This window comes from the organism of the source record quoted next, unplaced genomic scaffold (genome assembly GCF_019419815.1).
Source record: "Pyrus x bretschneideri cultivar Hongxiangsu unplaced genomic scaffold, Pyrus_bretschneideri_v1 Contig102, whole genome shotgun sequence".
Lineage (NCBI taxonomy): Eukaryota > Viridiplantae > Streptophyta > Magnoliopsida > Rosales > Rosaceae > Pyrus > Pyrus x bretschneideri.
The window spans coordinates 1,085,882-1,101,240 of NW_025999394.1; the positions used below are offsets into that span (position 1 = coordinate 1,085,882).

At 35.1% G+C, this 15,359-nt stretch overlaps 1 protein-coding gene and 1 pseudogene across 2 annotated transcripts; one reads left to right on the forward strand and one right to left on the reverse strand.

Moving 5' to 3' along the window:
- Nucleotides 1-516: 516 nt before the first annotated feature.
- On the forward strand, nucleotides 517-2,474 carry LOC108866446 (annotated as a pseudogene).
- An 879-nt stretch (nucleotides 2,475-3,353) lies between these two features.
- LOC103937632 (MADS-box transcription factor 23) lies at nucleotides 3,354-10,546 on the reverse strand. Of its 2 annotated transcripts, XM_048570731.1 has the most exons (9): nucleotides 9,735-10,546; nucleotides 9,430-9,646; nucleotides 6,735-6,813; nucleotides 5,472-5,533; nucleotides 5,082-5,181; nucleotides 4,935-4,976; nucleotides 4,783-4,824; nucleotides 4,513-4,668; nucleotides 3,354-4,409 (listed from the first exon to the last, which is right to left on the reverse strand). In XM_048570731.1, the coding sequence occupies exons 2-8, from the start codon at nucleotides 9,609-9,611 to the stop codon at nucleotides 4,561-4,563; spliced, it is 615 nt and encodes a 204-aa protein (XP_048426688.1). In that variant the 5' UTR covers nucleotides 9,612-9,646; nucleotides 9,735-10,546; the 3' UTR covers nucleotides 3,354-4,409; nucleotides 4,513-4,560. The 2 variants fall into 2 exon arrangements, with proteins under 2 accessions (XP_048426688.1, XP_009345856.1); XM_009347581.3 differs by having other exon boundaries at nucleotides 9,430-10,546.
- Nucleotides 10,547-15,359: the final 4,813 nt, after the last annotated feature.

The window sequence follows — 15,359 nt, forward strand, 5'->3', positions numbered from 1 at the left end:
AAGCCAATGCAACCCTCACAAGTAGTATGTCTTACTATTGGACTAAAGGTGTCCAAGTAATCAATACCTTGCTCCTGAGAAAATCCTTGAGCCACAAGCCTTGCTTTATACCTGGAAACACTGCCATCATGATTTTTCTTCACTTTATACACCCATTTGCTACCAACAATGGATTTGTCACTTGGAGGTGGTACTAGAACCCAAGTGCCTTGACTTCGAAGAGAATCTACTCTTCCTGCATTGCGTGCTACCATTGTGGTAGTGAAGCAGCTTTCCTAAATGTAGTTGGTTATGAGATATTAGTAATGGCAGATACAAAACTATAGCCTCCACTAAAGCAATCTTCTTCAGTGAGCTGCAAAGATTGCAACTCAGGAAACGATGCTATAAATGCACTATAATCTTGTCTTTGAATAACACCATTTTTCAATCTTGTTACCATTTGGTGGACAGACTCAGAAGTATTTATATCAGTGGATTGATCCATGTTAATGGATGAGTCATTTTGTGATGAAAATGGCAAGATTACCTGAAGTTGTAAATCTATGTGGACATGCAACAGTGATGATGTACCAGAGTGATGATGAGGGGAATATGGATCTTGATATTGCTGTGAAACCAAAACCGACTCCCTTGAGTCCCTTGACTATGACTCACTATCATTATTCATAACTGATATAGAAAGACTTGGAGTTGAAGATTGTATTTCAGCATTACTCGTAGCAAATGACACTGAAATTCTTCTTCTTGTACATTGTGAGAATTTGAAACTGGAATAGGCATTTGAATAGCTATATACTTATGATTGGACTTTTGAGAAACCCCTTAATTAACACCTTTGGTACCATAAGCTAGTTGTTTAATTTCCATGTTTATGCATGGTTACGATGACTGAGTAGTACATCGATCACTAATGCTGCATTTGCTCGATCAATTTGTTTTTCTTAGTTGTTTAATTCCTGTCATGTTTCTTATTCAGTTTTTCCTTGATTTTTCCTTTTCAGATTGGAAAATTTTGCCTAACCACCTTCTAGATTCAGTGTTGGAGAAACTTGCATCGGATGACCTTTTGAGATTCAGTCTTGTTTGTATGTCATGGAATAGTGTAACAAAGGATAATCCTCGACGGCCAACGCCAATGGCAAACAGGGTACATGGAACATATACAATGTTGAGAAGGATAAGGTTTATGATTTACAATTAAGGTTGCTAAACAAACGATTTTGTGGGTTTTCAAAAGGATGGCTTGTAACTGTCGATGAAATTTCGTGGTGACCTTAATGAATCCATTCGCAAGGATTCAAGGATGTGAAGAGATTGAAAATTCAGTCATTCGCCTTCCTTTATAGATGCCTCCTCTACCTAGACGCACCGAGTATTGGGCTCGACGATACGACCGTTATGTTTTCAAAGCTATTATTTCAGCAGATCCAGTTTTAAATGCAGATGAATGTATTGTTGAGGTCATATTCGGGGATGGTTATCGATTGGCTTCTATTAGACTAACTCCAATGGTGGGCTAAAAGCCAAATTAGCCCCCCAAACTTCCCTCCAAACCCACCCAAGGGGAAAATTTGGGCTAAATGCTAAACGCTAAACCAAGGCCAAATTCCCCTCAAAATTTAGCCTAGAAATCGGAGTGGACTCTACCCAATATTTATCAGAATTTAAATTTTTTTAGATTAAAATGTTCATAAAATTAATTTACGATAGTCTATATATATATATATATATATATTTTAAATTTAATTTAACAAAAAAAAAGCCTAAATTCATTCTTTAATAATTCCGGGCTAAAATTTTTGGCTAGAACGGTTGGAGCAAAAAAGTTGTTTCTGGGCTAAAAGCTAAATTTTTCGGGTTAAAATATTTGGTTTTTAGCCCAATCATTGAAGATGGTCTTAGACTTGCTAAAGACAAAACTCGGACGTATCACGATCATAGGACGTGGCACTTCATTGACGATGTCGTTCATTTTGGAGATGAAGTTTACTGCATCGATACGTCTGATAGACTTAACCTAGATGGGAAAATTATTGAACAATGTATAGTTCGTGAGAGATATCTCGTGGACCTGAACAAAAAACAAGTTTTAATGGTGTAAAGGTGCTTCAAGATGGAAAGAAAAGGGAACGGACGGCGATACCCCAACTTTGTGATACAAAATTTTGAAATTTTTAGATGGAACTTTGAAGAAAGTAAGTGGATTGAGATGATAAGTTTGGTTGATGTTGCTCTCTTCGTAGGGGCTAACGATTCGGTATCTGTTTTGACCTCAAAGTTACCAGGATGTTAGCCAGATTGCATATACTTCAACTTGGCAATATGTATATTGGAATCGTGAAGATTATGGTGTGTATAACTTAAAGACTCAAAGCATTTCAAAGCCTTACACCCCACATGCTTTGGCACTATTGAATATGACCAAGCAAAAATCAATCCGGTTTCTGCCAACTCTTCGCCTTCGGTCGTGAATTAATGCTCCTTGCATCTCTTCTTCTTTTATTCTTCTTCTATCTGCAACTCAATGGTTTTACTCCTCTTCTTCTACTATTAATGTAATTTCCAGATGCATATTTTATTGTTTTAGGTTTTCCTTAGGATTGTAGTTCTCTTATTTGACATTTGTTTGGTATCAAACTTGAATTCAATTTTTTTAACTGAAATATTTAAGGAGTAGGATTCTCAACCCTCTTATTCTTATCTCATTCCCTCCCCTCTTTTCACACATTACTTTTTGTTATCTTTATGAAAAAATCAATATACAATATTAATGTGACTTAACTGTGACCGTTCAAATAGAAAAAGATGGAAGGATAGAAAGATTAGGAAGGTAGAGAATCCTAATGCAAAAATTTAAACCCGGATCGTAAAGTCGTCAGAATTCGCCAAAAAAATGGTAACTCAAATCATAGAAGATGAATCAAAACCTACTAACAATAACGAGAGAGAAACCGAAACATTTAGTCGATGAGAGAGAGATATCTCAGCGCGAACAGAGAGAGGGGGCTCGAGAGGCAGAAACGAAGAGAGACGAAAGCGCCAACGGAAATCAACACTTGTGCAGAGTTGTGCTGCAGTCTGCAGACTGAGTGAATTCTGACCAATATCTTTTTCGTATTTACTTTTCGACCCCAAAAGGTTTACTTATTTATTTTAAACCCAGAAACGATAGTTTGGTTATGTATATCCATCTGGGCCAAGTTGGGCCTGGTCGGGTACTCTTTCCAAAACGACGGTGTTTTGGGGATGCTAGGGTTACGCCATGAATTGAGCGGCTGTTGTCTATAAAACCACAAGCTTCCGCCTCCTCCTCCGCATGTTAGTTGGGATCCAAAGAAAGCATTTTTTTCTTTCAATTTCTTGGTTTGTGTATGAAATTTGATGATTTTGTTTTGGGTGGTTATTTGTGAGGGGATGATGAAATTCAATGTGCAAACGCAGTACCAATATTGGTTTCTATGAGCGGCACTTCCACACGAGATTTCTGACTCTCTCTCGCTCTCTTCGTTTCTTCGTATGCTTTATCAATTTATAATTTTAGGTTTACAAAGTGTGGGAATTTTGCAATAACTCTTGAATGCATTTTGAAATCGTAGCGACCTACAAATCAATACACGGGAGATCATATTTTCCCATTTTTCTTTCATGGTGCGTAATCCAGAATAATAACAGTTCAACGTTGCATATATATATTCTGTTTAGTATTCGGTTAATTATTTGTGCAGGGCAAACAGTAGCATCAAATATCTCTAATTATCCTTCCCAGCGTCGTGTTTGAAAAGGTGGTATTGTCCAAGCTAAAACGGACACCGAGTGGAACTTGTCCCTTGAAGAAATCAACGGCAAATTCGAATCCGAATTGGTGGAGAAATTTTTATGAAGATATCATGAGGGGAAATTTTATCTCTCTCTTTAATTTCAGATATGCAAAAAATGATAAACCCCATTTTTAATTAAAAGAGAGAATTTTATAATCAATTGAAAATTTGAGAGAACCATAATCAGATTCAATCAATGGAAAGAAAATTATGGGATAAATAGAAGGAGGGAGGAATAGAGAGAAGAACCCAGGATTAAGACGAGGATGGTAAGAATGAAATTGATATGTGATGACAAATTCAACAAATATCTGTGATAATTAAATAAAAAAGCATGTTTAGGTCATGCTTTATGGTACTAATCAAACATTTCCAAGCACACAACATAAAAAGTTTATTTTCTTTGTGTATCGCACAAAGAAAGTGTGCAAAAACTAACACAAAGAAAGCCCACCAGGCCGAGAAAAGGACATGCCCAACACTCCAGGGCCCCAAAAAGAAGTTTGCAAAAACTAAGTTTTACATTTTGGATGCTTGTAGCAGTGTACTTGTTTAGAGAAACAGCGCACTTCCTTGGAGTGTAGACTTCTGCATTATAACAAGTACAATTCAGATGAAAGTTGAGATGAGTATGTTTTGGAACATTAATTATTAATTTTTTTTTTGATAAAAGAATGTGAATAAAATTTACCATCAAATTGCTTGTTGTTGTTGACGTCTGTTACATTTGTTGGTTGGGCTAGTTTAGTTGAAGGTGGAATGGTACATGTGACTCCTCACCTGTCCACATGGCATTGGGAATGCAGACATTTCTACTTTCTGAATTCACGGCACTTGTGCCATAAACCTGTTACATAAAGTTTATTGTTGCTAGTGTTTACTTTACGTTGCCAAATAAGGTAAGGTGGATTATGATTGATTTATTTTCTTAAGGATTTTTTTCTTGACAAATGAACTTTACCTTCTTGTACAGTTCCATATTTTGCAGATGGATGATATTACCCTGCATGGAACAAAGAAGACGAAAAACGTATGCTGAGTGAACTAACTCTTAGTACGTAGTCATGTGTAAGACAAAATAACGATTGATTAATTATGTATTTTTGGAAAGACCTTTTGATTTAGGTCTTCTATTTCATCGGTCAATATTTGTTCCTGCAAGAGTTTAGATGAATGATATTTGTCAAACTTCTACTAAATGAAAACAATGACACCAGGAAATAAGATAATACATAAATAAACGCATTAATTTCAGCGAACCTTTTTCATTCGAATTTCTTGCAGACTCATTTCTAACTGACTTTCTAGACCCTTTAGTTCTTTGACACTTAAACCACAAAGTTGTTCTCCCATGAATTGCCTGTCATATCACAATGCGGGACGATAAGTCGATGAGCAGTGTTTGGAGTCCTACCACAAATCAATGTATAGTATACATTGTTTTTAAGTGGCTCACATCCACCCTAGCTAAACCCTAAATAATTAGATATTAAATTAGGACATTGTAAGAATTCTGTATATGAAGCATTTTATGACAGTATTATCCATGAGATGATAACATTAGGTGCAGCCATCGTTATTTGTGTGTGCTTGTGTGCAATTTCAAAAAAAATTGTTGAATTCTAACTAACTGAAGGAGAAAGATCGTACCGATGATTCTCTCTCAAGTTCTGTAGTTCTTGCCTTAAGCTGGCTACCTCCCTTTGCCAAAACTAGCAAGTACACAATAACAAAACAGTAAAATGCATGCATCATTTGAGAAGTGCATCAGATAAAGTCCCTTTGACAATATGTCAGAAACTTGTGATTATTTAAGTACATTATAAACTTTGGTTTATCAAAGAAAAGTAGTTTCTTGCAATTTGTATACAGTTTGGTTTAGTTCAACATACATATTCTAGAAGTACTTCTAAGTCAAGACAAACGAACTATCTTATAATGGAGTTACGCAAGTTCATCATTCCAACATCAGAACTTATAATTTGTTTGGAAGATAACATGTACAGTTCTCATCCTTGGAAGCTGAAAAACATCCTATATATGTTTATATAATAAAAGATGGAAGAGTAATTTAAACTTATTCTTTGTACAGTTCTCACCAAACTCAAAAATATCTTGTGTTTCTATATATGTGAGTTAGGAAACACAAGTTACTACACACACACACACACACACACACACACACACACACACACACACACACACACACATATGTAACTAATTAACATGCTTGATCAGTGCCAAGGAAGTCGTATGCATGTTTAGTTTTGTCTGATGGTTGTGTGAAGCAATCTTTTCTTATGACTAGAACTGGTAGCCTTCAGAAATTATGACTAAGCATGCATAACTCCATTAAAGAATAGTTCGTTTGACTTGACAAAGCAGGACCACAGAATATTATTGTAACAATTTTTTGTTCTTAATTTGTAGCAATGTTACAAGCAGCTGTCTGGAGTTGGAAACTTTTATTCCAAAACCTAACAATTACTTGAGTACGTATGAGTAACTGAATGCCTAGGTATAAGTTTTATGCCTAGACGGTGTAAGAAAAAGACGAATTAGTTTGGTTAAATACTTGTAAACGACATGAAATGGTTTATTGTGCATTGCACTTAGGTTGAAGCAGATACACAGATGTAAACATATTTTAGGGTTTCGGGTTTCTATGTAAAGAGTTTAGTCATGAAATCCATGTGTATCCTACCATCATGCCTTCATGAACCCTGATATCTATTTTAAACTCAAATAGCGTGGGAAGAAAGAAGACGAAATCCAACTCTTGGAGTATATTGTTAATGCAGAGAAAAATTAGCATTACTATTAATAAACTCCAATGTAATTAACATTTCATATGATATGCTGGAATATATGGTTAATGCAGAGAAAAATTAGCAAAAGGCAGATGGAGAAGACCTTCACTTCTGAAGCTGGGTTACGAAGTTGCTGATGTCCCTCCTTTGATCTGTTGTATCTCTCTATCACTGAATTCAAGCTGGTGGAAATAAGGACATAACACAGTGATCAGGGTGATTCATGACGAGGACCTTAAAATGGAAAACTGAACATTGACATTGATTTCTATATCACTACATTAGATATATATATATATATATATGGTTCAGGGTAACAGATATTAACGGATATGAATGTTGGCAATTAAGAAGTAGAGGATTATCCACAGAACCACATGTAGTTCTAGTCTTTTGATCTATTTGGAAACCCTACCTGTAGGTATCCAGTTGTAACGAAATTGGTTACTATGAATCCCAAGTTTTCATTTTCCGTGTTTTCCCTTTTCAGGGCCAACATCTTAATTAGATCTGTTTGATAACTTTTTAGTTTTTAATTTTCACTTTTTGTGCCTTAGATATAAAGAAGGTGTAGGGGAAGTATGGGGTGGTAGGAGGAAGGAGATGAAATCAAGAATAATGAAATAAAACAAAATCTTAGAAGAAAACAACTTAAAATAGTATTTTTGTTGTACATAGTTTTTATTTCATGGATATTTCTTGTAAATATTTCTTCTACTTTTCTCCAATCATCATTCCTCCACAATGCATGTCCTTCATTTCTCCCCTATATTTCCTCTATCTCAAGCATAAAAAATGAAAACTCAAAACTCAAAATAAATAATTATCAAACAAGCTATTATTTTTGCTCATTACTAAATGTGATCCACAATAGTTTCAGGCCGGTTCGTTTTAAAATGTTTTGAGAAGCGAAAACATTTCACATAATTAATTAAATTAGTTTTCCATTTGGTTTGGTAGAATTAACTAAAAGTGTTCTCTTTGTTATAGGTTGTTTTCTCAGAAAGCGCTTCCAAGGACATTGACAAGATGTATATAAATTCAGGGATTGTTTGAAAATCAGCTCATTTTTAGTTTTTAATTTTCACTTTTGTGTTAGAGATAATTGAGATATGCATGGCAGAAATGGGGAAAAAAGAGAAGAATGAGGATGAGAGATGTAGAAGAAATGTACTAGAAAAGAGACAAAATGAAAATCTAAAATCATTTGAAGTTGTTTTCACTTTCAAGATTTTGTTTTCATTTTGTTCCCTCCCTCTAACCATCTTTCCTCATTCCTCCTTTTTACCATATAATTTTTTTTTGTATCTCAAGCACAAAAAATAAGAATTAAGAACAAAAAATAAAATAATTATCAAACAGACTCTTAGAGTTTTAATTAAATTGAAGGTCAACTACATTTGGCATTGCTGTTGACAAAAACAGACCTAAAGTCACAATATGATCGATCACTTGGATGTCATATGACCAACATATAAGAACTTACTAAATGAAAAGAAAACCCTAACCTTCTAGAGGTAGAAAGAGTTGGGAAAGGGCTCATGTGACGCCCATATAAGCCAAAAAGAGATATATGAAGTTTGTCAAAAAGTAGTGGTTAATTTGTAGTTAGACGGATAAAATGCTAATGGTAACTTTAAGGCTGTACTTGTCAATGTATTAAAGATAGGTGTCAAACTATTAAGATTGCAAATTGTGATTGACCCTAAAATGTAACTAATTACCCTCCCTAACACTTAATTATGTGCTTTTAACAAAGCGATTTCGAAATTGTAACTTGCCCTAACTTTTGAATATAGCGATTTCTATACTTTGACAAGCAAAATACATTTTTGTTTGGTTTAGATTGCCTTAGGGTTGGGTTAGACCAAAATGGATTTATACTGTAAGATAAAAAATAGGTGATTGATAACAAGACATGGATGTGTTACGGTCACATTAACTAGGAATAACTCCGAGAATGTATTCTTTTTTTGTATCTAACTCATTTAACTAATAGAGGTTGTCATGGCATAATGTCTTTTTCATATATTATGTAAATTCAAGGTCGATATTGTTCTTTCGAGTATCTTCCTGGCTTTTAATTAACATAGATATAATTTCTTATCATATCACTTTCAATTTTGCGTAGCATATCACCAATGTAGACGAGTTATTTTACCAGATAATTTGCTTTCATTCTTGGGCATGCAACTCCTCCCTCACATAGATCCGCATTGATCATCATCTCATGTGCCCCTTCATGCATGTTTTAGCTAGTGTTTTGTGTTCAAATTTAGATATATGGTAATATTTGTTGCACTAAATTAACCTCAGCTTTAATAATTATTTTGGAGTACCCTTAATTATCATACCTTTGACTTGGTTCAACCTACTTCTATCCTTTTTTTAAATACCTTTAACTCCAAGCAGCTCATGATGATCTTCAAAGTAACAGCTTATACATTGAAAAATTCCCCAAAAATATATAGATATTTACACTGTGATGAGCCTCTAGCTATATCTGCTTAAGCTTGCATTGTAATATAAATCTCTAGGTCAGCACCGATATTATTTTTGTATTTCCAGATTTGAATCTCTTCTTTCAAAGTGGTCCTAAGAGAATATATAGCTAATTAATTGTTTGAATTAATAAAAAAAAATCATAAAAATGCTATTTAAATGCAACAACATACATGTAGCACAACAACTGAGCCATGCAAACTATATATAACACTGATTAACCCAGAGATACAAGAACTAAGGGATCCAAAATGTATAGAAAAAAAGAATATTGATACTTTTTTTTGGTTTCAAACCTGTTGCTTGCAAATTCATAAAGCTTTCCGGTGCTTGAGAAGATCACAAGTCCAACTTCTGCATCGCACAAAATCGCCAGCTCTTTTGCCTTCTTAATTAAACCCTTCCTACGCTTTGAGAAAGTCACTTGCCTGCTCGTCGAATTATCGATCCTCCGAATCACAATCTTCCCCCTCCCCATATCAGCCCCCTTATGCTCTTTTTGTTTTAAGGTTTCTGCAATTGAATAAGATCAATATTAATGTTAGCGTAAGGGTTAAGAAGATTAAGAAGAAAAGAGTAGCTAGCCAATAAGAACACGGACGGTATTGATCAACCTGCCGCCTGTAAGAAACTATTTTGATACATTTTGCCCATTTATTAGAGCTTATATAGGCCAAAAGTGGTTAAAAAACATTCCTTGTTTTTTTCTTTTTTCTTTTTTTTTTTTTAATGGGGAACGAGTTTGGATTTTACTATTAAATTGTCTTACTGGTTTGTAATTAACCTGTGTATTGAAATACAAATTAACAGATTATGTAATATATAACTTATGGATAGGCTATATATAGAAACTACACATCTATCTTTGACTATTTTAATGGCGCCATTGGCCTAATAAGTCAGCGACACGTGTGAATAAAATATCATGCCTGCTTAGTTTTCTATTGCAATTTGTGGGTGAATTTAGGCCTGTTTGGTATTTTTATTTCACCAAAAACTGTTTAAAGTTAAACTAATAAAAAAATATTTTTTCTCCAAAAAAAAGAAAAAAAAAAGAAAAAAAGAAAAGAAGTAACAAAATGCTTGGTAGAAATAAAATTTACTGTTTATTTTAAAATCAATGACATTCAAACATCAACTTTTTAAAAAAGCATCTTATATAGGTTAGTTTTAAAAGCTTTTTTTTATTATTTATTTATAAAAAGCGGAGTTGAGCCTATAAAGTGATTTGCAAGTAATACTCTCATTAGCATTAAAATGATGTTATATTTTTTCTTACGTACATTTTCTCCCTTGGAAAACAAAGTGACCACCATCATCTACCATTACAACCACATAGCCTTACACTACCCACTGCCATTACCACCACCACCACCGCAACTCTAGCCTCCCCATCGCCACTACCACCACCATCATTGCCACTACTACCAACACCAGAACTACCACCACAACCATGTCACCACCACTGCTGCAGCCGCCTTACGACTATTGTTACCTTTGCACCTCAACCAACAAACCCCACTATTGGCGCCACCAACATACCCTCAATGTTGCCGTTGCACCATCACTTCCCTTACCACCACCACCATCATCGCCACTACCATCATCAACACCACCCATAACTACAACCACTAGCCTTACGCTATCGTTGCCACAACCATATCCGACGTCAGCGCAACACCACAATCCCCACCACTACTACCAATACACATTAACCACCACACATTGTTATTGGCTTCACCACCACCACAATCGCAACCCTTACTGCTGTGATCAATGCTACCTCTACACCTCAATCACCACACTCTGTTATTGACACCACCACCATACCCCACCACCACTACTGCCATCACCGCCACCATCCTTACTACCATGTCTATTGTTTGGCATTATATACAATTATATTAAAATTTACCGAGCGGTTTTATACTCACAACGCTTTTAAAAATAAAATTTATCAAACACTCAACTACTTTATTTTACATCTGATTATTCTTAAATCACAACAAAAACTTTTTTTTTTTTTAAAAGCACAACAATCCTAACTTGGCCCTTAATTTTTGTTTTTATGCGGTTTTCTTTACACCGATCTAATGTTCTTTTTAGGTTTTAGGGTGCCACTTAGAACTATAGTTGAGTGATATTCTTTTTTTACTTGTAAGTGAGAATTCTTAGCTCTAAACTCAGTAGATGGCGAGCTAATACCAAATTATTATGGTTAATTACTATGACATGGCCTACATACATACCTCATCCCCTTATGTAAATATATTATTGTATAAAATAAAAATTGATCAGTTCAGGGTACCATCACACTAGGATGATTGCAAGGCATCGTCACATAAATTGGTCATCATATAATTTGATATTTACTTTGAGTGTTAATACAGCTAGAGTAATTGACACATGCGCGCGCGCACACACACATGCCTACCTCCACGTCGAACTTCAACGATTCAAGCCGTTTATTTTGTAAGTCTCGATTTGTAGATTATCCTTGCAAAATTTAATTTAATCCAAAACCATTTGCCTATTTAATTATCACTATGAAATTTTAATGTTTCTTAGATAATAAAGTATTTGTCAATTTCTTTGTACTCAATTAGATGCCTCAAATATTTTCGATTTGGTTAATAGTTTGCAGGGATGGTCTATGAGGTGCAACTTGAAAAATGGAGGGTCGGGATCGTTAAAGTTCAATGTGGTGCAGGCCCCACAACTATTTCCCATTTGTATATAAAAAAATGGAGATCCCTTCCCTTAAAGGCTTCTTGTATATCTAAGTAGAATTGTAGTCAGTGTTCTAAAAGTCCTCGCCTGGCTGTCTAGGGCCTGCCTAGGTACCAGGCGACTGACACAGTCCCGATTGATTTCTATACATTTAAAAAATAAGAAAGAGTGCCCTGACAAATCTACGCACCTGCCTAGCCTGACTAGGTGAGCCTAGGTGGGTTTAAGCGGGTTGGCAGATTTATGATTTATTTTGCTTTATTTTTATTAAGATATTTAGGGTCCAAACTCTTTATCTCAAATAGAAAATAGATAACTTTCATTTTGCATTTATGTGTTTAATACATTGTAAGAGACTTGTTGGATACTTGAATGAACACATTATGTGCTTGTTTCCCATGTTCTCAATATGTTCTAGTCTTTTATAATTTACGTATCTGTTATAGTTTATGTTTTCCAATACAATTATATATTATAATTTGACACTTATTTATATGGTTGGCACTAGGCTCCAACCCACCTCCGATAAGCACCTAACGCCTTTAAAACATTGATTGTAACACTTCAAAAAAGGTTATTTTACATGTTTCTCTTTTATTTTATTTTAATTTGTAAATATTGATGATGATAATGTCAATAAACGTGATGAACTCATTATTTCCTCAAAAACTCTATTTGTACGTTTCTTTATTTCTTCATTATTAATGTTCCGCTATCAATCTCTTCAAAATTTGACGCATATTTTGTGGTAAGGGTTGTTACAGGTGATCCTTTTGTATATGTTTTCTTTTTTATGGACTGCACATACATGCTCAGTTTCTGAGATCTGGTAAATTTACAGGTCAAATATTGTGGGTAAGATCTCCACGTGTCGGACCAAAGGTTGGTTTAGTTTATTCTTTTCGAAGAGACTTCCAAATCAGGCAAGTTGAGAGTTGAAATCCATGCCAATCCAGATAAAATTGTAAGCTATTGCTTCTAAACAATTTGAACTATTTGGTAGTTGGGACTGCCAAATACAGGGGCACCTACATGTACAAACCTTTTAATTAAGTAGTGTGTAAGCTTCATCCTGCATATGTCGTACATGTTTACATTAAGCACTGTCTACATAATTTAGTTCAATTCTCTAACACTTGTCTGGATCAAAAACCTAAAAATATTAAGCTAAATGCTAATTAATTCGATTTTTGAAAACAATTGAATGATTTCAGTTGTTTACATCGTAGCTCCAGCACACATGTTGGCCTGGATTTAAGAGCATATATATATATATATATTCACAAACGTTGATAAGATACTGGTGAGAAATTCTTTGAAGGCGTTAAACTTCTGTGGCATGTTTCAAATACCAAGTGACTGACTCACACGTGAAGGACTATATTTAGCATCCACCAACCGAGGTTGGCTTTCGCACGCATGCCTTTATCGAGCTTAGCCAATGGTTATTAAACAAACCCTACGCCCAAGTTACGAGAGATTTTTTTAGTGTGTTCAGAATATGGGACGGAATATCACATATTACTATATAATTAAAAGGGACATTTAAAAAAAATTCCTCAAATTATATAATAACATGTAATGTTTCATCTGTGTTCCGGCTACATTAAAAAATCCCAAACTACAGCCTGCAGAGGCACCTGTGAGATTTCTATTTCAGAAAATACTCAGCTCAACACCACTACACTACTCAATATCTTATTATCATGTACATGCCACCCATATATGTCGAGTGATGCATCAAATTCACGTAACTTCCAATGTGCATTCACGTTTTTTAAACTTTTTTCTTCTCTTCTTTTGGTTTTGTTTTCTTCCAAAAGTGGGCTACGGAATAGTCTTCATGTTTATGAACGGAATGGTCAAGGTCGGGCTCATTATTCCCAGTTGAAACGAAACGAAATAGTTGACCACCGATATTATCTCAAATTTAATCACCTACTAGTTTGTTGAGAGTGAATCCTAAAGAAAGTTGAGGTTCCACCATTAGATTGATTGACAATATGAGGAATAATTCAATTTACTTATAAGCTCATAAAATGTTACTTTTCCATCAATATGTGATTCATTATCAATACTGCCCCTCACGTGTGGGGATTTTCAAGCCTAATATGTTGATAACACAAACGGAAGGAGCACCCCCACAACCCACAACTCAACCCTATCAATGAACTACACAATGATCACCCAGAAGGTCTGGAGGTTCCTCGAACCAAGACCGAGAGATTGAATCATGCAGAGCAAATTTTGCGAGGCAGCGGGCCAAATCATTAGCCTGACGATGAACTTGGGCAATAGTAACTTTAGTGATCCTCGACATGAAAACTTTGGCATCCTCAATGATAGGTCCAATAAAAGACATTTTAGAAGATCATAACCCCTGCAAAGCAGTCGTGATCTTGAGCGAATCACACTCTAAAATAGAATTAGAAAAAGCCCTTTCCACTATCATCGCCAAACCCTCACGAGTTGCTAGAGTCTCCGCATGAACCGGAGAGAAAACATTCTCAAACCGAGCTGCTCTAGCAGCCACAAAGTGACCCAAAGCATCCCTCACAAGATTTAAACTGAGGAGTGGAAGAACTAAATTGATATTAAATTATTAAAATTGTCATTTATGAGGTTTAAATTTGAAATCTCTCACTTTCAAGTAAAGATGAGTATCACTAGATCATAGTACTAAATGATATATCTCTAGGGAATTTTATTTTTATTCTTTTCATTTTGAGTAGGTAAAGAAGATCGCACCACTTATTAATATCATTATAATCTATATATGCTATTACAATTAGCGATTAAGTAAGACCAATAATCATTATGGTTTGGTGACTGTCTCCCATTGGCTAAAACCCATGTGAATTTTATTTGTTAGACCAATAAGATTCGATGTTGCCGTAAATCCTGATGGGGGACCCTTGGATTAAGGAACCCCAAATCGAAGGTTAGGGTGTTTTAGTATTAACTTACTGACATCAACTTGGAGCCTAGCCAGGTGTCAATCATCAACAAATCATATGGTGCACACACCAAGAGAAAAGGAAATTTTGTGGACATTTGCGATTAGTTTATCATCCCAACAAAGGGAAATTGTTGCTTTAACGAGTCATTACACCATTCAACATTACCACTTTTCAGTTTGTGATGTTAACAGTAACATAAATTAATAAGAGAAGCACATGAACTTTATCATAACTTTCAATTTTCTCCGCCCAATGAAAGGAGATATGGCTTTGTTTTGGAGGAGGAGATGTATGTCCCTTTTGATGCTCGGAGCCCAATTGCTCTGTGGACTAAACACATTTGCTGCAATTCACGTAGTACTTGACAAAACCTTGAGTACCAGAGCAGGTGTTTAGGTAAATAAATATATACAGATATATTACAGTGTAACTCGATCAAGGTGAGTAGTAAATATGTACTTGTGTTCTTTCCCCCTATTGGCCTTTTGACACTTTAACCTAGCTCTTTGTTAGTGTATTTCCCTCTTCGTTTTCTT